The sequence below is a fragment of the Cyprinodon tularosa genome, unplaced genomic scaffold, assembly GCF_016077235.1.
Source record: "Cyprinodon tularosa strain WSP-4 unplaced genomic scaffold, ASM1607723v1 ctg90, whole genome shotgun sequence".
Lineage (NCBI taxonomy): Eukaryota > Metazoa > Chordata > Actinopteri > Cyprinodontiformes > Cyprinodontidae > Cyprinodon > Cyprinodon tularosa.
The window spans coordinates 3,323,273-3,349,497 of NW_024039674.1; the positions used below are offsets into that span (position 1 = coordinate 3,323,273).

The 26,225-nt window shown below is 41.6% G+C and overlaps 1 protein-coding gene across 3 annotated transcripts in view; it reads right to left on the minus strand.

Moving 5' to 3' along the window:
• The window catches only part of LOC119776025 (transformation/transcription domain-associated protein), a 72,186-nt gene that overhangs the window by 5,693 nt on the left and 40,268 nt on the right, over positions 1-26,225 (minus strand). For all 3 annotated transcript variants that reach the window (XM_038274229.1, XM_038274231.1, XM_038274228.1), the window contains 20 exons: positions 25,513-25,712; positions 25,187-25,308; positions 23,747-23,960; positions 23,465-23,644; positions 23,213-23,359; positions 22,872-22,991; positions 20,473-20,760; positions 20,267-20,404; positions 19,738-19,850; positions 19,071-19,206; positions 16,558-16,749; positions 15,036-15,231; positions 14,296-14,411; positions 11,825-11,971; positions 11,139-11,239; positions 8,999-9,200; positions 6,534-6,695; positions 4,340-4,430; positions 3,346-3,551; positions 2,634-2,895 (listed from right to left, as the gene is read on the minus strand). In XM_038274229.1, the coding sequence (XP_038130157.1) occupies positions 2,634-2,895; positions 3,346-3,551; positions 4,340-4,430; positions 6,534-6,695; positions 8,999-9,200; positions 11,139-11,239; positions 11,825-11,971; positions 14,296-14,411; positions 15,036-15,231; positions 16,558-16,749; positions 19,071-19,206; positions 19,738-19,850; positions 20,267-20,404; positions 20,473-20,760; positions 22,872-22,991; positions 23,213-23,359; positions 23,465-23,644; positions 23,747-23,960; positions 25,187-25,308; positions 25,513-25,712 (3,333 nt within the window). The remainder of the gene's footprint in view (positions 1-2,633; positions 2,896-3,345; positions 3,552-4,339; positions 4,431-6,533; positions 6,696-8,998; positions 9,201-11,138; positions 11,240-11,824; positions 11,972-14,295; positions 14,412-15,035; positions 15,232-16,557; positions 16,750-19,070; positions 19,207-19,737; positions 19,851-20,266; positions 20,405-20,472; positions 20,761-22,871; positions 22,992-23,212; positions 23,360-23,464; positions 23,645-23,746; positions 23,961-25,186; positions 25,309-25,512; positions 25,713-26,225) is intronic.

Consider the following 26,225-nt stretch of genomic DNA (forward strand, 5'->3'; position numbering starts at 1 on the left):
TTTATGGGGTAAAAAACACATTCAGACCTCTGCTAATGAGTCACAACCTTCTATTAAATAAAATAATTGATTTACCTTCAGATAAAATCTGAGTTTAATGAGCTACTTGCAAAAATGTATTTGTTGGCTTTAATTATCTAAAATCATAAGAGAGACCTGAAGTTGATGGCAGTTCCATAAATTTGCATTTAATGAAACTTCTGGTCTCTGATTTAAGGTCCCAGCATTAATCCTGACACTGTTTCCTAACCAGAAGGTTAAAATAAAGCTTTTAAAATGAATTTCCTCTTTCAGTCACAACTTGTTTCCCATTATAAATAAAACAATAAGGTGTTTTTAAAGAAAAAAACCTTTAGACATCATAGCAGAAGCACCTCAGCACAGACTGGCACAGTCTTTTGTTTTAGTATCTCTGCCGCCGTGCTTGTTTTAGAGAATCCATGAAACCGAAAGGTCTTCAAACCTCTGCAATCTTTGCCAGAGACAGAGCTCCTAATACTTTAAATAAGCCCTTTAAAACAGGCAATGTTCTTTCCCGAGTGGCCCCATTTCGCCAACAGTCCAGTAGCAATTCACCTGCCTCCAAAGGGGAAGTAAAATTGAAACAGGTCTGAGGAAATTGCAGCCGAGCAGCCATAGCAGTCTATAAATGCTGGCAAATAGAAAACGCAAGAAGCAGCCCTGCCATTTCAAATCTGTGAGGAGATATATAATTCAAACATTGATTAAAGGTAAATAAAACTCTGCCTTAAAGGCGAAAGCAGCAGATGAAATCAGTGTCATATTAACTCCTGAGAGAGAGAGAGAGGAGGAGGGGATCTGATCTCTTATAGGCTACCTTGGACTTCACTTGTGTGCTTTACTGCAGAGCTGAGCTGGAAGAGGTTAGAGGTCACAGCAGCTGGAAGACCGACTCAGTCACAGACTGTCCACTTCTCTGATCCAATCATTCATTTTTCTTTTTGAAAAACACTCAATTTATTCCTACTTCAAAATTAGACCTCCTCCGTATTTCTGATGGACGATGGAGGAGGGCTGTCTGTCATGTCGCACAGAGTGAAATCACATAACATGGCTTTGATTTAAAACTTAGAGAAAAATGAACAGATGACTGAGTCTGAGGGTTAAAATCTAAAACTTCTGTCTGAAAACAGACTGTTAAAGGTGACCTATATTCATTTAAAGATGCAGCACAGCCTCCACAGATAAACCAGTAAGCAGCCAAATAGCATCACCTCGTTCATAAAAAGCTTCTGTGACCAAAGTGTCTGGATCTGATCCGCTGCTAAAACAGTAAGTCGTGCAAATAGCATTCTCCGTAATTAGATTTGAATGCCTCCCTGCTGCCAAATGTTATATCTGCTCACATAAACCCGTATTTTCCAGCCCACAAACCCAGTGAAAGCGAGCGAGCCGCTAACGCGGTGCAGGGAATGTGAGCCTGGCTGCTCACTAAAACCTGTTTGTTCCGCTCTGGAAGGTCCGTGCGGTTTTCTGACGGTGCCGGCCCGCCTCCCGCGCCGCCATGGGGACGGCTGCACCGGGACGGTCTGAAGGCACCCCGGTGACGCCCGGCTGCAAAGCTGGCACCGCAGCATCTGGTTAGATTCATCAATAGAAATGCCTCTCTCTCGTTTGGTGTCATTCAGTTCAGCCTATCTGCCGTTTCTTAGCTTTTGCATGCTAATGGTCCTCATGGATCCCAGTTCTTATTATTACTCTGTCTGCAGAACCCTTGAGGACAAAGTTCTCTCCTTATTAAGAGAAACAGAACACAGGTGGAGCGTTTTACATTCAGAAACCTTACACCAGCAGTCAGCCCGAGGAGAAGAGGCGAAAGCTTAAAGCCAATGAGTGTTTCAGATGGAGATTGTTTAAACTGGGTCCAGGAAACCGTGGTTCAACTCCCTCATGTAGTGTAGAAAAGCACACATGGGCCAACAAAAACAGGGGGATGATTGTTTGGAGAAAAATGCCTCAAAGGGGGCCCTTGGCTCCATTAAAACTGCACCTGCCCTGTTGGAGTCCGCAGCTTGCACATAAATCGCAACATGCAGGCCAAGATGGCTGCAAGCAATAACAGGAATATCACAGAAATGGGGCTTTGATGTGTTAATGCGCTACTGACGACATATCTGGGATCACTGGAATGAAGTGTTTTTGCTCACAATCATCTCAGCTCACCGAAAAGAAAAGCAGGAAAACAAAGAACAGGTTTGAGAAAAGAAAGCAATCGAATGAAGAGAAATCAAAGGAGACGTTCCTGTTTGAGCATCAAACTTGGTTTTAGTAGATCTGCTTCAAATTGAGTCATTTGTTCAAAAAGTTTTAAATTGGATGCAGATTTAGGGAAGGCTGTCGGATTAGATGGGAGGATGGAGCCAGTGATGGAAGATGTTCAACTGTTAAGATGAATGAAGGTAATAAAACTCAAATGTGAATCTGTATTCAGATCTTTTTACTCCAATACCAACAAACATCGTGGGGAATAAATTTTCTCCAGACGAGACCTGATTGGTAAAGAGGTTTCCTATGAGAAGCTGCATTTCAACTCATATCTGTTAGCGTGTGAAAAAGCGTGTGAAAAACACAATACTTTGGCAAGGTGACATGAAAACTGGAATTAACCCAACCTGTTGTGAACTGGCCCTTCATCTTCTGGAAGACGGGGTCCTGAGCTGTGGCCTGGGCCCGCCGGGCCAGCGACTCAGAGGCAGCGCTGGAGAACATGGTGGAAACGTTGGAGACGTTCTCCAGGCCCACACCAAAGGTGCTCACCAGCTTCTTGACAAAGTTGAGGGTGTGTGGGGTGATCTTGGCATCGGACACGGCGCCGCTCTTCTCAAAGGCTACAGAGTAGCACTTAGCCAGGCCCTGCTGGAGCTGCCTTAAGACCTGCAGAGGAGGAGGGAGGGGGGGGTCAGATCCTTATCAGACTGCAAGCTGTGGATAAAGACATTAAAACGATCCAGGAGGACGGATGCAGCACTGATTATCTATCCAGAATGAGGAGGAGGAGGAAGGAGCTAAAAAAACAGGGGAAAGTTTCTGCAGGGCCTGCTGCTGCTGAGTCGCCTCAGCTCCCGATTCTGGGTTAATCATGCAGATAAAAACTCAAAGCAGCAACCTTCCAGCCATAACTCCCCAGCTATCCTACATGCTCCCTGCACCCATCCATCACATCCCTCAGTCTCTCCTCTATAGATCTGCACAACTCAAACTGTTCCAGGTTTGGGACAATCCTCCCACTGAAGGTTATCGTTTATCATCTTCAGTCAAAGCTGTTAATATAACAAACAATGAATCAGTTTATCGTGATCGTCTTCGGCTCCTTGTTCTTCTCACCTCTTCATGCCAGTTCTCTCTGAACCAGACCATCTGGTCCACAATGCCCTCCAGCGAGGACAGCAGGGTCGGGTGCAGCTCCCGCTGCATGTGCATGATCCGACTGCAGCGCCACATCGGGGCGGTGGCCCGAATGGGACCCGGGTCGGTCCCCCCCGAGTGGGGCTGTGCCCCCACAGAACTGGGCTGCTGCTGACCAGAAGAATCTGAGGACCAAAACGGGAAATAGGAATCAGAAGATGAAGTTCTAAAGAAATATCAGAGATCCTCCTGTTCTGAGGCTTTTAGTACATCCTGAGAATTTGACCCTATTTTTATTTTATTTCATTTTTTATTTTCCATTTTAATTACTTTTAAATTTAATCATATTCATTATTTTTAATTTGAACTAATTTAACAGTTTTCTATACTCTTAATCTCTATTTTAGGTTGCATTTTGCATATCTATTGGATTTTTTCTGTGTGTTATTGGATGTACAGCGCTTTGATGACCTTTTGTTATTTTAAAACAGCTTTATAAATAAAGGGGTATGGTTTGGTTTCCTCCAACTTGTTTCTGTCTCTTTATGACCAAACTTCCAATTTTAATACAGAGTAACACAAAGTAACACGATGGAAGGAGACAGAGCCATGCTGTCTGATTTATTGAAATAACAATCTGAAAAGTGCGGAGTGGATCAGTGTTCACCTTCCTGGAGGAAGGACTTGGATTAACCCGGCTTCAAACTATTAGGTTCTATCCCTCTTTTTAGAAAAACATCTCCAGCTCAGTCAGAAAACATTTTTTAAGTCCTGGATTTAGATTTGGACTTTGACTAGGCCATTCTAACATATAACGAACCCATACTACTGTAGCTCTGGCTACATCCTCTGCACCGATCACTGCTCTTTATTCAGCACCAGCCAGCAATTCTGAGCTCTTAACAGTTTAAGAAAAATTGTAGATGCATGAAATCTTGAAAGCAAACATGAACCACAGAACTCGTGCTCTTACCGCTTTTGTAGCGCTCTCTCTGCTCAATCTTAAGCGTCAGGTAGAGGGTGCGGATGGGGAAGTAGACAGCCTGTGGATAAACTCGTCCCACCTAGCAGATAAAAGAGGGTCAAAGATCACATTTCAGAGAGTCCAGTTAGGTCCTCTAAAGGCCAAATTATGCTCCTGAAGCTTAGCCTCTGCAACCGTCAAGTCTGTCTCTGTGCACGACCATGCCCCCCACGCAGAGGTTCTTCAACCGTCGTTGCGCACCTCAAAAAAATCCTGACTACGCAACAGACGGTCGCAAACCTGCGCAGACCTCAAGCGGAGGTGCGGAGACAAAAAGCAGCTGTGATTGGTCCTTAGTATGCCTTTCCGGCTGTCTGTGTGGTTGTCCTTCTCGACTCGGTGCCGGGGTGCGCCATTTTTAAAAACTCAGGAACAACTACGACGAAAGGTTAATCGAGGAGGTTCGGAAGAGAGTTCTCGAAAAGGCTCTCCCTTGCGCTTTTGTAGGAAACTGCTGTGCGTCCCTAGAAATTCCAGACCGATGGTGCAGAAGCATAGCAGCAAAACTAGTTCACGACCAGACGCAAGGGACATTTGATGTGTGCGATTGCAGAAGTCTAATCTGCCCTTAAAGGAGAGAAGGAGGCAAACAGAGGTGAGATGGAGGCTTATGGAGAGAGAGAGAAAACCGATCATCCAGAGTTAACCACGAGCTGTTTAACAGCACCACTTGGCCAACTAAATCTAAGCTAAATATATGTTTTTTAAATGTCCGCCTATTAAGAGTTAAAATGAAGAGAAGAGGGAAGGAATTTAGAAGAGCAAAAAAATAGAAGCTGGAAATGAGTGAAAAAAATGTTGTATTAAGTGGCGGCTAACGGCTTCATTAATGATGAAAGAGGACAGGAGGAAGAGGAGGCACCAGAGATCATCACGCTAATGGGAAGATAAGAAACGTCTTAGTGTTTTTTGGAAGATGATGTAGGCAGAGGGGAGGAGGGCGATGTAGACAAGCTGGAGGTGCTGAGATTCTCAACTAACTTCTGATTCATCTCCCCGCTTGCCCCCAGGCGCTCCTCTCCTCACCTTCATCAATATTTCAAAATACGTTTTTTTAAACACCTCTCTGCCGCAGAGAAACTCTAAATAATTCAGGCGAGCAGGAGCGATAAAGAACGTCATGAATCAGAATGCCTTTTATTCTCTACATGGAGGATAAGGCGTTCACCTTTCCCCTTCAGCTGTTAGACGGCCACCGGAGGGGAGGAGTTAGAGAACAGGAACATCCAATCAGCTTCCAGATACGAAGGTAAACAAAATGACTTTTGGGCTTTGACTGTATGCAGGGATCTAGGTCATATATCTATAGATCTAAAACCTGCAGCCAAAACAGTGAACTTTTTTAAAACTTCTCAAAAAGAAAACAAATTCTTGCCAAAATGATTATTTTGAAGATTATTACCTGTTATTTTTGATCTTCTATCATAAAAAGTATAAAATTAAATAAGACAGTTATTTACAAAGAAAAAATAATGTGCAAATATATGCAGGATACAAGATATTTTTAACAGTATGCAAAGAAAAAGAAACATATTCAACAAATGAAAATGTTTATTTAAAGAAGATTTGAATATGAATTATTTACTAGAAACAGAAAAACAGAAAGGCTCCTCAGAATTGATATAAATGAAATAAAAACAAAGGACGAGCTGAAGCTCCAGCTGACAGGTACCGATCCGTTCCTCCTCCAAATATTCCAGCTCTGCTGGGAGGAGGGCTGGTCTTCATAGAACGCCTCTCTTTGAAGATCACCCTCCTCAAATTGTGCGGAAATAATACTCCATTAGGCAAAGCAAATTAGTCCTGGCTTTAATTACTAGCTCTGTTCCCGCAGTGCGGAGGTGCGCAATATTAACTTTATAATCATTTCTTATACAAATAATTTAAAAGCCAATTCACCAGAGTGATGAAAGCCAAGAGATTGCAGTGAAGTAATTTAAGAAATAGAAGCAGGACAAACAAAAGCTTTAGTTTAAAGGCAGCAGATTTATAATGATTAGACAGACAGATGTGTGTGAGGACTGACGCCTGCACAGCGCCAGATGTGCCGTCCTGAATCAATGACACAAGCTGAGAAATGATGAATATGAGCAACAGTAATGGAGCTCTATGGTGTCTGTGCCTATGAAGCAGAGGAACTTACCTGGCTGATGAGGTTGAGCAGAGGTTTTCCCTCAGATCCGACCAAGCAGGTCAGAAGCTGGGGAATCCAGGCCAGCCACTGAAGAGGCGGCACTCCAATACAGTATTTGTCCACAGCGTCTGCCAGTGTGTTCTTATCATCAAAGCTGAGCAGCCAAAGTACCTGAAGAGAAACAAGAGTGAGGAGGAGCAAGCAGCAACAACTCCGCTATCCCTGTCATGAGGAAAGCTAGACTGAGGTGGGATGGATGCCTTAACCCCCTCGCCTCCTCACCTTTTCTTTATTGACTCAGGCCAAGTCCACATTTATCAACAAAGAGTTTCTAATACAGTGTGGTAGCCCGCTACTTTTGGATGTAACTAGCAGTCATTGAAGCTGACAGTGGTCGGCATGCGCCACGTACAGCCCGCTGCGCTGTAGTGGTGCTAAAGGCGGACTAATCATTGAACTGAGGATGCTATGAATCATCCTTCCTTCCAGGGTTTGTACAGGAATGAGTAACTCTCAATTGAATGTTTTTTAATGCTTTTTTAATGCTCTAAAAAATAATTTTAATGCCATCAACAAGTACCCATGACACATATACAGCACGGTAAAATCCTTCGTCATCTTTACCATCGACAGGCTGCAGCCATGTCCCGAATTCCTCGTTTTCCAGTCACTTTTGTTGAAATTTGAATTTTCCCATTATCGAGTTTAACAATCAACCGAATTTTTTTTTTATAAACTCTTTTTTTTTTTTTTTTATAAATAAAGCATTTTAAATGCCACAATAATCAAATGTAATTAATTTTGATGCCAATTAAGGCCTTAATTAAAAAAGTAATAATTTAATGACTTTTAATGATTTTTAATGACCGGAGGAAACCCTGTCCTTCCTACATTTTTCAATGCATACAGAAGCAAACAAAGACAACTAACATCTGAAAAATTACCAATATGGTAAATAATAAATATGTGATGTTCTGCTTCTTAATTCAAACATATTATAACACATGTATAGAGCATTTTATTTTTCCATATTGGGGAAAACAAAATCCAGTAAATTTCAGTTAAGTCTGGAGAAGTAGATGAAAGGTTATTAATAAGAAAATTATTAACCAATATGAAACTACCTGTAATCATTTGTTTAATTACATGCCCTAATTGATTTTCTCTCTAATTTTTTTATTGGATATTGTAGAAATTAAGCAAAGTGTTGTATATTACTGAGTAGGGAAAAAACAAATTTTACCCCAAAAAAATCAAATTTGAGGCAAATTAAAATAACAGTACTTAGAAATCATCGACTGGAAATAAAAGCACAAATATGCCTGATTTAGGATAAATGTATCATGGAAAACTTGAATTACTGCACCAAATATCCCTGTGGGATATTTTTCAAGTTATAAAACAGTTGAGAATGCTGCATCTGAATCTTATGACTTAGACAACTTTTATTGTTTTCTAAGCTGTACAAAAGATTTCCTTTTGTACAGCTTTCAGAACATTTCCATTTCTTGAAGTGCAACAGGAAGAGAGAAAAAAAAACATGGTGCCAAAAACGCACTGATATGGAAGTTCAGAGCATTAAAAATGTAAGGTGCAAATATGCAGAACTTTGGTTTGGTGTGATCAGTGTGATGCGGAGTCAGTGACATGATTAGAGTTTTCAAGTCGAGAGCTGTATCAGGCCGCTGCCTACAGGTGCTGCCATGTTTGTTTCTTCTTATGTTTGTTTCTTCTTATGATAGAAATAGTTTGGAATTACAGGACCGCTGATCACACATGAAATAATGCTAAAAATGACAGAAAATACAAAAAAAAACCCAAATGGCTCGGAAATTGTGATGCCAAAGTCAAATATTCAGAATGTAGCCGATATAAGCATCCAACAGCAGTGCACAAAGTCGCTCCTAGCTTCCTCAAAGCCCTCCAACCAGGAAAGCACGACGGGCAGAAACAAGAAGGGCAAGAGGGAGGGGTTCTTAAAGTCATTTTGTTTGTGTTTAATGTTTGAAAATAGTAATTTCGGGTTAGGCATCATATTTGGAAAATTCAAATCATAAAAAAAGTTAAATAATAAAAGCTAAAGATATAAATAACAATATTTAAGATTACATTTTGAATTGGGGCTGTTTTTTTGAGATGAAAATGTAAAAAAAAAAAAAAAAAACACCTGTTCAAGGATAAACTTTGATGATAAAGTAAGTTTCTAAATTTCTAAATTTTTCTTTGGGGGTGCTATGAATTTTCCCCTTGAAGCGCTCTGTTGCTGCTGCGGCCTTTAGCAGGAAATCATATTCTAGTTTCTGAGCTCACCCCAAAAGCAGCAATTTGTTGCTATCAGAGTTTCTACTTTGGCTCCAAGTCAAACCTCAAACCTTGCAGACATTAAAGGTGTAAAAATACAAAATATCCTGATTTTAGACAAATTCAAGGTTAAAATATGAAAACCTTGCTACAAGTCAGCTTTTAGGACTCACCTTTGCCAGATACTTTCGAGACTTGCTCTCGTTTTGGTGGCGGCAGGCGTGCAGGTAACAGGTAATGGCAGAAACACCCAGGTGGAGCTGACGATCTTTGACAAAAATGTTCTCCAGGTAATCCCCCCACATGGCCCAGGCCTTCACCAGGACATCGTGCATCTGAACAGCTGCTGAAAAGGCCTTGTTGGCCTCCTCAGACCTACAGGAAGAGAAAAGGAGAGTCAGAGACGGCGGAGCTTATCGGCGTACTAGTAGAGGATGAGGAGCTGGATGTAAGGAAGGCAAAGGGTACTTAATATGGAGAATATGATTACATTAATTGCAAGAGAGAAAATGTATTTTTTTTATTTATTTAAACCCTTAATTATTTTTTCTTTCATCCTGGTTTGGATGAAGAAGTTTTTTTTTTTTGTGATTGCAGAATAAAAAATACTTCTTATGTTGTGCAGTTCTATATTTTTAGTTTAGAGCTGTTTTCTAACAGGCTAAATGATCCCTGAAGGATTTTATGAACAACGCAGATAGAAGAAACTCTGGAACCTGGATTTGCTTCAGACAAAACTTTTGGATCATTTACCTGGAAAATAAAAGAAATAGATTATATATATATTTGGATTTTGATCATTTAAGATACAGATAGAGAAACTAATAAGTCAGTATCATAATAAGGGAGTGATGAAATGAGTCTGACGGGTGCCTCTCTAGACACAGCTGCGGCTACATTCATTCTCCTTTTATTAACTATATGTAATAAAACAGTATCGCTTTTGGAAGAATTTATTCAAATCTGAAATAATTTATTTTACTATGAAAACGAAGTATTGAGGAACAATAGCGTGAGAAACAGCTGAAGAGCTGCAGGATGCTAGTATATTCCCCCCTTCTTCTGATTTCATGACACCACAGTCCAAAACTTCTTCACCTACAGCTCGGCCCTGGATTTTAAATAACCTGCATGAGGAACTGGAACACTCCCTTCAGTCAGAAAAAGCATTCCAGCCAGTTATAAATAAAAAAATAAAAAATAAAAATCATCTCTAGGATTTCCAGAATGTCTCCCAAAACCAATCAATTAAAGTAAAGTATTATGCGAGGCATTTTGGCATGTGATTAAAAAATGGAAGCCTGATTGCTGTGGGATTCAGAACCTCCAGCGTTTCTTAATGGGTCTCCTCAGCCTCGTTGGCAGTGTTGGAGGACATTAACATTTTCTACTACCTGGCTCAACAGGAGCAGCAGCACCCAGCAGACTGACACCCTTTTAATTGAATGATCCCTGAACACACACACACCCACAGCCTCTAACCACCACTCTGCTGCTAATTCTCCTCTGGCGTGAAGAAAACTTAATGATTGCAATAAACCCTACTGAGGTGGAGGGAAAGTTCTGCTGATCCCAGAAATTCCAGTAAATTGCCTCCAGTTAATTACTGAGCAGCATTTAGATTTAATAACCCTGCATCAATTTGTCTTTCACCCCTGAGGACCCCCATGTCGTGTCAAAGATGATGGGTGCACAGGCGGGGGAGGAGTTTTGCAAAGTAACCAGTTTATTAAACAGCAAAGCCTGCAATCAGGGAGAAGATCCTGGTACTTTGACTAGGCCACTAAAGCCATCATGCACAGGCTACCTGCCTGGAATGTTTATAGGTTAGTGTTATAGAGTTAAACATGCTTATTGTCAGTTTATGACCAAAAAAAAAAAAACCCCCATAAACGCTTATCAACAGATTTGAAGGAATGTACCCTTCCTCTGAACTCTTTAGTTTAATATAACCATGGACGTAGGAGGGATTTCTGTTATATGAAGTGATAGAAACACATGTTATAGTTTCCTGGTTTAATTTCTGCAGGGAAATCTAACAGAGAGGGAAATTTCATCAGAAGCTGAACAGGAAGTTGGGATCAGAACACTAAGCAGGAGTTTTTACTAATGTTTTAGGTTGTCCCTGCTGGGGTCCTTATTGCTGGGATTTATTTTTTTGTTACCACATTCTGTCAGCGTGCTGCGCTCTAAGCAGCAACAGGAAGTGCTGCTGCACTGCAGATTGAGCCTGAAGTTATAGCAGCACAGATGACGACAGAGGTCGTCAAGTTTAGGGGGGGGAATTAAAACAAGAAGAGCAGGATGACGTACTTGTTGATCTGTGCCAAGAACATCCCCTTGAGTGCGTAGAACTCCGCAGTCATCTCCTTGGTGAAATACTTCAGGTTGGTCGACTCGATCACCTCCAAACCCTGTGAAATCCAGAACAACTTAGAACAAAAACTACAGGAGGAAAAAACGTTTCTAAGAGAAAGCCCATTATTCAGCTTTAGATAAGACAGGAGAAGCAAACAGCTCACTGTTCATTAAGAAACAACGAGGAAGGTGGTAAGGAAGCTAAACTTCCATTACGGCCAGTCTCTGATTAGGTGTCTCCTATGTACTGCTGTGACAAACGAGCGAAGAAACGCAGAGAACCAGAGAAGAGAGAGAACAACGTCTACTGGCACTTTTAATGACTTGTGGTGTGCTGAACAGCTTCTATTAATCAGAGCCCTCTGTGGGCTTAAGAACATCCTCTGGAGCTGCTCTCTCTGCTGCATCCCGTCTCTTCAGGCCATCCAGGCTCTTATTTTTCTCACAACAATGTAGAAAGGAAGACTAAAATGAACGCCTCAACAGCTTAGAGACTTATGAAATGTTCTTTGGCATGAAAAGCTGAAGGATGAAGTAGAGGAATGATGAGTTTTGGACCAGAGGACCAGAAAATGTGTGTTTTCGCTCTTTCCTCTGCTGTTTGCTTCAGCGGAGGACATTTTGACGTGTAGGACAGTTACCTGCATGCATTCATTCTTGCCCATGACAGCAGCCAGCTGCAGGTAACATTTGACCTGCTGCCTGATCTTCTGGAAGCAGTCCACAATGGGAACCGAAGGGATGGTGTGGATTCGACTCAGAATGTCCAGAGACACGTTCACCAACCCCTGAGGAACCAGCAGGACACAAAGCGATCAAAACCACAGACCACAAACGTAGAAACTTAGAGGGACAGTCCAGAGTTAAGAGGTTAGAAGCAGTTAATCTTAAATCCAGATTAGTTGACGACTTCTACCATCTATTCTATGAATCTGCAGGTCGCTCAGCAGTTGAAAGCTGTTATTATTAAGCTGTTATGAACAGATACTACCTCTAAAATATTTTTACTACCAATACAAAACCAAACCTGTCTTCACTAAGACCTCCTCACACATGGAAAACTTTTGGCCATGTCAGAGTCTGTGAATAAGTTTAGCACATATTTTCTCAGTATGATTTGGTAACACTGCCCATGGCAGATTTTTGCAAAAAGTTTTCCATCGGTCTTCATAACCCGTCTTTAAATCCAGCCATTCTTTAAATGCTGGGTCGTCAAGCACTACAACTCTTAAGGGCAGATTATACTTCTCCAACCGCACACATCAAATGTCCTTTGCGTCTGGTCGCGAACCAGTTCTGCTGGTATGCTTCTGCACCGTTGGTCTGGAATTTCTACGGACGCACAGTAGTTTCCCGCCAAAGCGCAAGGGGGAGCCTTTTCGAAAACTTGCGAGAACTTCGGTGGATGGTCATGAGAACTTTGATGGTGGGAGTTTTTATCTTCCCTAGATTTTTTAAAATGGCTCGCCTCGGCACCGAATTGAGAAGGACGACCACACAGAGAGCCAGAAAGGCATACCAAGGACCAATCACAGCCACTTTTTGTTTGTTTTTGAGGTGCGTGACGACGGTTGCAGAACCTCTGCGTGGGGGCGTGCTTGCGCACAGAGACAGATTTGATGGTTACAGAGGCTATGCGTCAGAAGCATAAATTGGCCTCAAATGTTAAGAGCAATTAGTTTAACTGAATACTTCATGTTCAGTATGTTGTAAAAATCTGCCAACTCAAATGTGTTGAGCAAAGTGCGTTTATCTTGTTTTTTAAAGTACATTTAATTCTATAATTAGTCTGACTTATTTGTGTAATAATTAAACATTACTTAAATAACTTAAGGAAAAACTTAACTTTAAAGAGAAGGAACTTGTTGAGACTTTGACAAGAGAAGGAGTAATCCAATGTATTGCAACAACAGTTGCAATACATTGGATTACAGAATGTTAGCACATAGTAATAGTGTAATAAAACTATTGCATACTAAAGCTTGAATGAAAACATAATTCCAAAAAAGGAAAATGTTCCAATTTTTCCAATAGGCTCTATGCCAATATCTTTAATTGCTAGATATAAAAACAAAATTTGAAAGTAGGAATCGTACTGTTCTTAGGTTCAACTTACAGCATAAACCCAAACATTAAAACATTATTACCTATGGAACTTTAACAAAAACATTTGAGTTGTTTTATTCAACTTAGTCTGTTAATAAACTTATTTTAAGTCCGTTGGCTTCCTAAAATCATTTCATTTCAACTTATAAAGTTGTTAAAACTTGCATTGCTCTACAGTGAGGCACAAAATGACTGTAGTTTCAACATATTAGGCAGTTCTACCACCTGCATAGTGCACAGCAGAACCAATCGAGTCTATTAACATCAACTCAGGTCCTGCTGTTTATAACTATATATTTAATACAGATTTTTAGATACATGAACTTGAAACAAAAAGTCGCGATCAATGAAAAATTCTGAATATATTGAGGAGGCGACAAAAATGTACAACCTTGTCAAAAGCTCTTTGTTAACTTATACTGCCTTCATTTGAGTTCATTCAATTTACAGCCTTTAGGATCCTGTAGAAACCCTGCCACATTTTTCAGTCCTGTTTATACGTGTTGTTTAAACCATAAAGTCTTGGTTTTAAGAGTGGTATTTTATCACTTCAGGAAAAGAACTGGGACAAATCTCAGAGGTGTAACTGCAAAATAAAAAAAAAATAAAAAACTCCCAGCAGTTGATATTTTCCAAAAGGCTGGAGGTGGTGCAGCATAAATTATCTTCCCATGAGAAACAAGTGATAAAAAATATCAAATAACAAAAACAAAAGTTTTTGTTTCAAGCAGGACTCTCTCCATTTTCTGCCTAAATAAGTTTTGACTTTATTGTAAAAAGGAAGTTATTAACTGTTTAAAGCAAAGCTGAGAACTGGTTGAATGTTAATAAAAGGACACGTTTAAAAACACAACATTGGTGTTTCTAGGATTCAGTTCAGCCTCTGGGTTTGGATAATCTGGATTTATTGGACATGCAGTTTGAGGAGAAGATATTAACTGCTTCAAACTTTTAGTTATAAACACCTCGTTGATGATTAACGTATGAATGGAGCAGAAACCAGTACCTGTTTACGAGCGATTTTTCCATACTGGATGATGGCCGAAGCCGAGGCGTGAACTCCCAGCATGGCGTTGTTGTTAGGGTCATTTTGTGTGTTGGTCCCGTACGCCGTCACTATAGCTGCAGAGAAAGGACAGAATGGTGATCAGGAGGGGGCGTTGTTTTTTTTTTTTTTTTTCTCTTTGCAGCTCTCACAGGTGACGAAGGGAGAGAAGATCTTCCAGCAGCAAACGTATTGGGGAGCAAATGAACCATGGTGATGAATTTCATCAACAGAGTCTACTTCACCTCAGGTTTGAAGGCTGTGGTGTATAAATGAGGGGGATTTTATTGGCACACTGCTGCCAACAACACCATCATTATTTTAGCCCTCAGAGCGAGGTGGAGCTCAAGTTGCTTGAGACATCACATTTTGCAGTGGCTGCCTCTCTGAATGGTTTCAAAGTCACTGCTGGAGAGGGCAGAGCGTGGAGCATGATAAAGGTGTGTGTGTGTGTGTGTGTGTGATGTCCTGTGAGCCTTAGCGAGCTGACATTTAGAAATGCACAGACACCCTGAGGCGGTTCTTCACACCGTGGCCTTTAGAGAAGACCCCCTTCATTCTGCAGCTCACCAAACCAAGCAGCCGTCTGAGGGGGGCGTCTACATTAACCTGGCATCTTTCAGCACACGTACAGAGCTCCGAAAAAGACGCGGCTATATCTGCTGCCGTGGTGTGAAAGAGGAAACGGCAGCCTGTCTTACCTTGGTAGTGGTGCTGGCGCCACATGAATATGCTGCTCCAGTGGGAGAGGTCGTCGGAAACGATGGGCAGGCGATTCCTCCAGGTTTTCACCACCGTCTTCATGTCGTGGAGGCTGGTGTTGCGGCCCAGGTTGGTGGGCTGAAGTCCAGCGTTAATCTGAGCAGCTTCCTGCAGCTCGATGATCTGCTGAGCCGCCTGGAGGTGAATGCAGATCAGGATTTAAAACCATTCACTTTACAGTGACCTTAAATAAAAATATGATGCCTTTCATCATGCAAACATTAATATAAAACACTGAAGTTTTTCAGGTTTTATTATCCTTTCTTTTATTTGAGAATTGCCCCATTTAGGGACAAAGAAGATGCCTATTCTATTGCAGAGGGAACTTTAAATGTTATAAAAGATTTTAGGCTCAACAGAAAAAAATTATGAATCAAGAAATAGAGGGGTATGACTTCATAAACATGAGGGAATCAAACCTTCCACCTAATAAACATCAAGCCATGATTATTAATTAAGAGGTGTCAAAGAAGCAACAAGCGTAACCGTCCAGAAAAGCTGTCGCTATGGTAATCCGTCATCAGTACCTTCATTTTAGCCCAATTACGTATTAATCTGTAACCAAGAACTAAACGAGTGAAACATTCCAGGAGGATCTGTTTGCTGGATGCTTATCAAACAGAGAAGGAGGCTCAGTTTAAGCTGCAGACTCAATGCAGCGCTGGTTTTGTGCGACCCACATCATTTTGGATGCAACTCCAACAAATTCTCTCCTCCCACCTTTATATGAGCTCTAAACTGCAGCGGGGAGATGAGAAAATGATAAGTGAGGAGCTTCGGTCTCATTCCCTGAAAAGAAGAGTCCATTGATTGGCCCAAAGCAGCTGAGCGAACATCTAATCAATCATCCCATCAGAACTCCTCATCTGTCAATATTAGCGCCGAGCCCTGCAATCGATAGTGAGGGTGATAATCCATCTATTCATTGCATTGGAAGATGACTTGATTCAAAGAGCAGAATATATGTGCAGCCTCTGCACAGTCCCAGTATTCAGATCCGTTTTTCTAAACTAAATGGGGTGAATCATCCTACCTGGACTGAAATTAAATCTCCCCAAACAAAATAAATTAAGCTGATATTTTTCCCCAATTATGTGTTCATATCAGCTGATGGCCCACCTTCAGTCAGAGCGTCCCATTCATCATGTAAATGTAATTCTGCTGCAGGTATTTAATCAAACGCTATCTGATGGCAGAGAAGTAATTACAGAAACTCCAAACTATCCTTTTATTTCCTCTCCTCACCACCACAGACCAGCTCTGTCTGTTCTAATCTCCTTCAGTGGAATTAAAAAGCCTTCATCCATCGTCTTTTCTCTATAGCTAAATGCAGTTGGAGGAAGATGAAGGCGGGTGTCGGTGTCTCGGCTGTGGATGATCTCTGGTACGGATCTCCTTCAGCTCTCCTCACCACACACCACGACTCCACTCCTGAGACGCATCATCAGAGGAAGGGCTGACCTGCAGCAGCGGCGTGTGAACGTGGGAGACGATGTGCGGCAGCCGTCTCCACTCGCGGATGGCCAGGCTGGAAGCCATCTCCACCAGTCTCTCTATGTAGTTGAGCTGCTGCTCCTCTGGGTTGCAGATGGCCAGGTAGCCGCGGTGCATGTTCACCTTCCAGGCCATCTCCTTCGGACAGCTCAGCTCCACCTGCAAGATCAAACCGTTGCCAAATATAAAAAACACAAAAACACAACAGCTCAACACATACAGAGCCATTTCATTCACAATTAAACATATAAACAAATGTATTAATAAATAAATGCTGCTATTGATAAATTACTCTTATTTTTCTATGAATGTCACCATGAAGTAAAACTAAATAAATATAAAAAAAAAAAGTTTATATTATTTATTTCGAAATGTATTAATTTACTTCAAGATTAATTTATTACCTTATTTATTTCATAATGGAGTTTCATTTGCTCTTTCTGTAAAGCTAGTTTACATATTTGAGTGACTTATTTTTTAAATCTGTTTTTCATTTTAAGATTCTTCTTACTTCATGTGCTTCTATTGAAAGGAGGGTGTTATCAGTGGGGCGGCGCAGGTCAGAGGTCAGTGATTCAGAGGAAAACAGGAACTAGCTTATAAATCAATAAACCACAGAAGGAAAGAATCGATACCAATTTTTAGGCGGCCTTTTGCAGAATGCGTCTGATGTTTCTTATCTATTCCGTTTATTTACAATATCTGAAAACAGAAGCTGCTAACAGTCTGGTTGGAAGCGATCCGGCATACCGATAAAACCTCGCCCTCATTTAAATAAGCTTAAAATGACAAACAGGGCAAAAAAATCTCAGTAACATAATGTAAATTAGGTTTACAAAATAAAAGTGTAAAAAAAAAACAAACTCCATTTTTGACATAGAATTATTTATATTCATCAATAACATATTTTTAGTGATGTAATTAAATTTGAATGAAACGGCTTTCAATAAAAACACAAGGCAGGAAAAAGTTAAAGCCAATTTGATAAATCAATAGAATAGAGCTGAACGACGCAGCCTTAAAATGTTATCACAACATTTTGTAGTACTTCAGTAATAACAATGAAAGTGACGATAATAACCACCTTCAGTCATTCATTGAAGTTGTTTTTATGTAACTGTACCTCTGAAGAAAGGATCACAGCATTTAGAGCACAACAATCACAAAAAAAAACACAAAAAAACTAATTTAAAATAGGCTTCTTCCTAAACATCTGTAGTAACCGCATTCAATCATATTCATTGAATTTACCAATCCCTTAATGGGATGTAAATATTAGAAATCGAAATCCAAATTCACCAATTTTTTTGAGTTTTTTTTCTCATCACTAATTATGATAATTTAGACAAATCAAAATTGTGATACTTATTAGAAAGTTATCATGATAACGATAAACAATACTATAAATGCTCACCTGTGTACGCATCATTCAGACATTAAAACATTGTTAATTCAGTGCTAAAGGAAATTATTTAGGTTTGGATTCCAGCTTTTCACCATTTTACTACAAAAAACCTCAATGTTTTAGCAGAGAGAGAGAGGTGGTTCTCAAGATAAATTTATGCAACGCTTTCCAGGTTTTGATTGTAAATACTTAAAGCCGACCGATGAGCTTTTCTTCCACTCTCGCCTGGTCGATGCCATTTGGCCTTTATGAATCAGAGAAAGCTGCGATTGTAGAGACAGAAAGCACAGGTGTGTGTTTTCCAGGAGAAAATTACAGTGATCCGTCACAGCGCAGGTACCAGGGGTGAGGCGTGATGAATATCCCGGAGACAAGACCGCCCTTATCAACGGCCAGCTCTAATTGAAAGCGGGGGACATTTGGACCTCGCCTCTGAGCGCTGGGCGGGCTGTGCTCCTCTCCTCTGCCGTAAAAAACAAATCACCCTGCAGCAGATGCTGGGGTAATTATTCATGCACACAGCTGTCATAAATATCAGCTGGTACAGTCTGAGCTCTGTGCCTGGGACAAAGAGATGGAGGCCGAAGGGAAAGTTGTAAAATCAGGGAAAAAAATACAAGAAAAGCTAGAGATAAACAATAAGGGGACGACTGAATAGGCAGGTTTAGTGGGGCTGATGCTGCCGTCCGAACGCTTTAATTAGATGTCAGCTGAGGCCAGAGCAGCTGGATGGATTGGTTCAAAGTCTCCTTGGAAGAGGAAAACAGGAGTATTTGTTATAGTCGCTCCTATCAGAGACTCCAACGCCTCCACACTTTGTCCTGGAAACATGGGGCTGCCACATTAACACCCCCACCCTCCGTTTTCTTCCCCCAGGAGGTGTCAGGTTATGATGGGGTTGAAGAGCCCCGATATCAGGTTACTGTCTGTTCCATTAATACAGACTCAGGCTTTAATACACATCACCAGAAACTAGAGCTGCAATAAAAGCCAGTGGCTCACTCAGTGCTGCTGTCTAACCCCCTTCCAGAGGTGTCAGCTAATTATTCAAACATACATCCGATCATCTCCTCACCTGCACCAAAGCCTCCTTCATTGCACTCCAGTTAGAGACCCTCCACGCACATTCAAGCCCTAAATATGGGTTTGAGTGGCCTTTAGATTGACCGTATTCAGTCAAGGACTCCCACTGGTTTAGCTCTTTGGAACAGCTGTGGAGAAACACCAACGACACATTAAATCTACACAGCTTCTAGTTATCAAGTCACTTTGGTATTAACTGACATTTTTACTGTAGGTTTAAAACAATCTGATTAAATGATTATAGATATAATATTCAAATATTTAGTAATAGATAAATCACTAACTTAAGTAAAGACACTAAAACATGCCTTTAGCAGAAAAAGAAACCATCTAAAAGCAGTTACTGTAGCAAACATTTTGCATTAAGGATGAAAACTTTTTTCATATATTAATATGCTTTATGCTAAAGTCCTCAAAGGGTGATTTTTTTTTAGCTTTACTTGGTTTAAATTCAGTGTAAAATATTCTTTTAGGAACCTTTTTCCCTCCCATTATTAATCAAATATTCAAAAAAGGAATCTAGAAATTTTTCGACTAGCAGAATAGTCGTAGTTTCACTTTTACTTTACTGTAAAGATGAACAACAGCAGCGGAGATGATCTTAACTGTTAAAGAGCAAGCGGACATGTGAACTGCTGTTCCTGGTGGAGGGTTCCTACCGTATCCAGTGGTCCTCCCACAGCTGGTACTCAGGGAAAATGGCTGGAGAAACGTTGCTCCTTTCATGCTCTTTCCTAGCCTTCTCCATGGCCTTCTCATAGCTCTCCTGGGCCTGAACACAAGGAAAACCCTCAGAAACAGAAGATAATTTCACAGAAATCAACACATTCTGGTTGTAACTAAAAGCTGAGAAAGGCAGCAGAGCAGCAGGAAGAGTTTAGCCTGCTTTAACCTGCTCTGTTTTCATGGGGATGTCATGGTTAGGATGCTCCAGGAGGGGGGGGTGCTGTATGCGATGCTAGCCGTCATAGCTCATCGTCAATCAGATGCAGGTTTAAAAACTCAACCATGATTTCCACCATAACCAAGCAGAAATGAGCTTAGCTCACAGAGAGGCTTAAGTAAAACATTTACATAAGACTTCAAATTAAAGCTCTGAGAACACCTAACCTCTGGCATCAGCAGGTTAAAGCTTTACAAACAACTCTGGATGTATTTAGAAAAGGATTCTGGATCTGTTTTCCTCACCTGCTCAAAGAAGCCGTGCTGCTCATAGGCGATGGCTGTGGCTGTCTCAGGAAACTTGCATCTCTTCTGCCATAAGCCAGCCCACATGTCCTCTTCCTGGAGCAAAGAGTAGAGCTCTGCTAGAGAGTCCAGAATCTCCTGCAAGCAGAGGAGAGATGAGAACAGAACAAAAATGTCCAACAGGCGGTCGAAGGAATGAATGTTACCTGCTGAGGTGGAGTGATGCTCTCCTGCTCATAAAACTCTGCGCTCTGCTTGGGTTTGCTGTGCAGGCTCAGGCCCTTTTCAAAGGCTTGCTGCTCCAGCATGAGGGTGGAGCGCAGCCACAGGTTGTGGGTTTTGCCCAGGTACTTCAGCACACAGGGCCGGATGGGGATGGGAGGCACACACTGCGATGTAGCTTCAACAAAGCAGTTCAGGGCGCTGGGCTGGCAGTCCCTCTGGGCCTGGTGGCTGCCGCTGCACAGGAAAGGGCTCATTTCACCAGACAAAGCCTGGGAAGGAGAGACAGACCTTCGAATAACACACCTCCTTTTTACTTTAGCAGCAGTATAAGAACGGGGAATATTGATGAAGGCATTTTGTTGCACGTTCAGGATGCAACATGATGCAGTTTTTCCAGTAAGAAAGCAGAAAAGCAAGCAAAAAAAACACACGAAAAAGCCCAGAAGGGAGGAAGGATTAAGGGAATGAAGCTTTTCTGTCCATCTAGACAAACTAACCGTTATTTTGTGGATATGAAATATAATTTATGAAATACTTATGTGATTTTTTGTTGAGATTTATCCCTAAATCAGCATTTATCAAAGGACAGAGTAGATTCTGAGCCTGATCCCACAGTCAGCTCTCAGAGAACCATGACTGACACTCACTGATGTATCTTTAATGAATATCATTTACACCGCCTCAGTGGCAGCAGGGAGTAATTCGTGCCTTAATGGCCTTTCTAATCAGACTGATGGTGGACATGTCATCAAAAGTCCTCCTAACAAGCAGAAGCTTTGTGGCGTTCTCCTGCAACGATCGAATCCATGGTTCAACCGTCGGTGCAGCACGCAGAGCTGCAGCAGACATCAGTGCTCATGGGACAGACACGCGACCTGTCACACATGTCAGAGCTGGAGAGCACAGGTATCCTCCTAAAGGATGCACCTGTCAGCTGTTCAAGGGTCTAATTACTTAAAATCAAGGTGTGAACAAGTTCAAAAAGACAGCTCATCACAGCTTCCCTGCATCATGTTGCCTGAATTTAATCAGCTCTGATCAGAACTGCACTTTTTAGGAGATGTTTGAACAAAAGCTGGCTGCTAATGGCGTACAGGAAACAGAGGAGATGAAATCTCATTGGATGTTAACTGATGGACCACAGAGTGAAACGGAAGGGGGAGCAGCAGGGAATATCTGTTTGAAGGTCTGGACTTCGACTATAGAGAATATGATCTGATCTAACCCCTCCACTGCATCTCTGGCTGGACGATCAGGGTTGTTGGAAGGTGAACCTCCAGCCAAATATCTGCAGGTTTTCTCCTAGATGGATGGAGCGCCTTCCATCTTCTTATTGACTTTGATCAGCAGGATCCTGACCCCACCATGTTTGAATGTTGTATTACCTACTAACATATGGGATAAATAATAAACCAGACTCCTTCCTGAAACATCTACAGGTCAGATTTCTGGAGAGAACCACTGATTGTTTTTCTGCCCACCTGAGCTGAACTCCGCAGCTCCTCCAGAGTTACCACTTTTTTTAAACCTTCATTCTTTTTCTTATATTTAAATTTAGATATTTGTGAATCCGGATACCTTTCCAATACCAGAGCTCTTGTTTTCTTCTCCTCTATTTAGGAGGGTCATTAGCTGTTTCAATTAACTGTCGAACTGTAATTATGAAAATACATTTGCTGAGTGGAAATACTGCAATTTTGAAAAAAACAAAAGCAAATGGATTTACAATTTGATGGGGTGGTTTTTCACTTGGATCAAATTTCATGTATTTGACATAAATGGATCTGTCTGCCTTCAAAAAAGACAAAGAAAACTGGAAGTAGTTGGACAATGATGGCGCCAACTAGACATCCTAGATCAGGTCAGTTTTCACCAATACCTTTCTAGATTTTTCTTTAATATCAAAAATGATACATATATTAATATCAGATCAATGCATCTCTAGGTGGAGCCTGAATCCACTCTGAACCCCTCCGATATGCAAACCCTCAAGGCTCAGTTTTTGACCCCATTCTGTTTTCCCGTTGCCTACCAGCAGTTCTAAGGAACTGCTCTTTAGCCTTGCATCTTTAGAAGATAAATCTAAGCGTGTCATTTTTGTTACACTCCAGAATCACTCGGTGCAATATGACAAAGAGTGGAAATGTTTAAGCCTTCTCAATGAACATCGGAATTAAGCTAGATGCCATTTTTGTTTCAGGATTTAAATGAAATTTTGAGAGGTGAGACGCTAAACTGGCAGAAAAAAGTAGGAGAGCAGAAACATAACAAGACCAGAATCACAGATTCTACATAAAAGTCACAAGCTCCTATTCCTTTGGTTCAATATTCACAATGTTTCTCTGCTGTAATAAGACATGTAGTCGGAAGTTGGACTCACATGCTGCTGCCGGTCAGAGAGGATCTTCCAGAGGCGAGGGAAAAGCTGCACCCAGCTCCTTTCAGCCAGCGGAGTGGAGATGTGACAGAGCTGCACGAGGGCGTTGAGAAGAGCTCCAGTCTGAAACGAACAGAACCAACAGAAATATTAACATCTACACCAAGCAAAGCTGTGAGACTCAGTGAGGTCTAGAAAAGTGAAGCTGCCTCCAGGAGAAAAGTAGTGAATCAACACGTGAATGACAGCCTTACTCTCTGATGCGTTTCCTGAAGTCACATGATTAACCGTTCAGTCTAGCTGAGCTCAATAAACCCAGCCAGCAGAGAAGGATCTAGGCCTACCTTGACCTCCCGTAACGAGTCCAGGAACTTGTCATGTCGGTTGGTCAGCATGTGGAGCTGGTTGCCTGCGTCTCTTTCTGCCTGCTCCTTGGTCTTGGGAATGGCTGTCTGGTCACCGGGGGCCAGCTCAATGTCGATCTCCACCTCCTACGAAGAGATCAGGGGTTGAACAGAAGCGCTGATGTTCACAGACACCATGGCTCACTGGCTTGAATGTCTCTTAATATTGAGACAACGGTCAATATGAGTCACCTCCTCTTTAGTCTCGCTGTTCTCCCGTTCACGAGGCTCCTGCTTGACATGCGTTGCCATGGCAAAGGCTGCGCGGTCGTGGCTGTCGGCCAAGTTGATGACGTTGGTGATGGACGGCAGCATGGACCCCTGGCAGCTGGTTCCGATGATGGTATTTCGTTCACAAACAGCCAGCAGCAGCTATCAAACACATGACGGAGGTGATCGACTCCAACTAGAACGTTAGATTGTTCAAACAACCACTCAGGCGAAAACTAAGTCCTCTCCGCCCGCACAACCTACCTCTATGCACTGTTTGATCCAGAAGTGGCTGCCCATGGCCTCCCAGTTCTGAGAACAGCAGATATAGAGCAGCCTCTCATAGACGCGGCGCTTCATGGACGCATCGAACACCTCAAAGAACTTGGCCCTGATCACTGGCTGGGGGCAGCGAAGCCCTGATAGGAAGGCTGGCTCCAGCTTGGACGTGATGTCACTTCCTGAAAGGCTCTCATCTCTGAATGGAGATTACAAACAATCATTTCAGTGAGGCTAATTGTAAGCTAAAATAAAAGGTAGAAATTATAAAAAAGGCAGCCGAGCTGCATCCTTCTGGTCTTAAACTAATACTGTACTCTTACCAAGGATTAGCTTGACCTAAAGCACAGCCTTGTTTTTCTGTATGAATAATTATTAAATAAAAACAAATCTTTTTTTAAATGAATAACCTTGGAGAAAAACAAAAAAAGGCCCTTTTGATTAGTTCAAGTAAACATGGATGGTAGAGCTGGAGCGCAAATAGAGATCTTTCCCAACCTTAAAAACTCTATCTTTTCAAGATGGTAAAAAGAAAAGAAAAAAAAAGAATGCTCTCCGCATCATCATCCGTCATGGTTGTTGTTTTTCTTCCCGCTTTTGCGTAGCAAGACGCAGAATATTGACCTGAGTATTAATGGGAATCAGGTGGGATCAATGCGACCTGGCCGTTCAGACAAGTCGCATTTGAAAGGATCAGATTTGTAACGGATTCAGGACCACAAAGCCAAGTGGCCTGGGTCACATAAAAAAAAAAAGGATCTGTGTTGTTCAGACATCCATGAAAAGATCAGATACAGGTCACATATGGGCAAAAAAAACGGATTTGGGTCACTTTAGATTCAATCCGTGGTAGGGCCAACGTGATTAAACGCTACTGGATTCTGAATAAATGCGCCTCATTTGTCACCAGTGTGGTGCTAAGTTAGGTTCCCAGAGGGAATCTATTCCCCATGCGTTCAGACATAACCAGTGTCATCCCTTTTTCTTTTAGGTTACATTTGAACAGATACCTGTCTTGTTTTCCATTGATGTTCTAAAATGTTTTCCATTGATTAACAGAGTTTGAGCTGTTATACAAAGAAGAACGGGCCCAAAATCAATCTCTGTAGATGTTCAAAGCTGGTGGAGACAAAAAGAGCTGCAGCTGGACATGAAGCTGGTCATGCAGGTCAGGTTTCTTTTATAATTTGCCTTTAATGTGAGAAAATCAAAGTATTATATGTTCTTTGCCGTTTATACTCAAAGATAAAAACTCTTTAATCTACAGAATCCTTCTTAACAAGTTAAAGGTTTCCTGACCGTCCTGCTGATGGAAAGAAAACTCTCCAACCTCTTGACCTTCAGCAGTCGTGTCAAAAGTGAAGCAAAGGCAGCCTGCCGTGGGCGCCTCGGCCATTTGGCTCCGTGATAAATGGCGGTAATTACCTGTAGACATAATTAACGAGGTCCAGGAACTGAGCATTTAACTCAAGTTCATCGGGGAAACGTTTCTCTATGTAGGTCATCATCTTCACCAGCAGGATGGACTTCTCACGCAGGTTCGGCATCTGAGAGGAAACGGATTAATAATCCCAATGGAAGATTAACAGAACAAGGCCGGAAAATAATCAAAGAAGAAGACGACAGGGAGCCACCAAAGAGTCTTCTGATTTATTTATTTTAGCTTACATCCTAACTTCTGGTTCCTTTCAGAGGTTTTAAGGAAACCTGCATGTCTAATGGTCTAAAAAAAAACTATTAAAGATTCTCACCTGGTTGGCAGCCATAGGAGAGTTGTTCTTCACCCACTCCTCAACGATCTTGACCACGGCACGAAGGATTTTGGGGTCAGGGGATTTCTCGATCAGAGACGCCAGGATGACCTGGATGAAGTTCTTCCTCATCTCCATGCTCATGACCGACAATCGGGTTTTCACCAAGTCAAGACTCAGCATTACCAACTCGCTCGTCACTGTTAGGACAGAAACAACTTTGGTGACTGAAATATCGTCTGGATGCAGCAGGATTCATACTCAGACGTAGCAGGATGGTGAGGTTATTGCTATTCCCTAAAGATTTCCTTTCCTGGGCTTCTGGATCTGGGACGTCTGCAGCAGGACATCCTTTAATGCATTGAGCCAACAGCTGCAGCAGTAACTGAAGAAGGTGATTTATTTAATTTTTTTTAAGGTTAATATCTAACAAAAAGTACTTTTAATATGATCTTAAAGGAGTCATAACTCAAAAAGCAAACTTTAATTTTAAAACTGGTGTTGGTTCTGGGCTTCAGTAAAAAAAAAAATTGTTTTTTCTCATGTTGGCTCTTTAGAGAGATGTTTTTGGAATCAATACTGTTAGTGGAAGGGTGCCAACATTAGTCTGACTTGCTTTCATCATGCGTGACAATCCCAACATCCAGGGACTCACCTGCAGTAAGTCTTGCAACATGTGGAACTCCTACCTATTGTGTAAGCAAGCTGGAAAC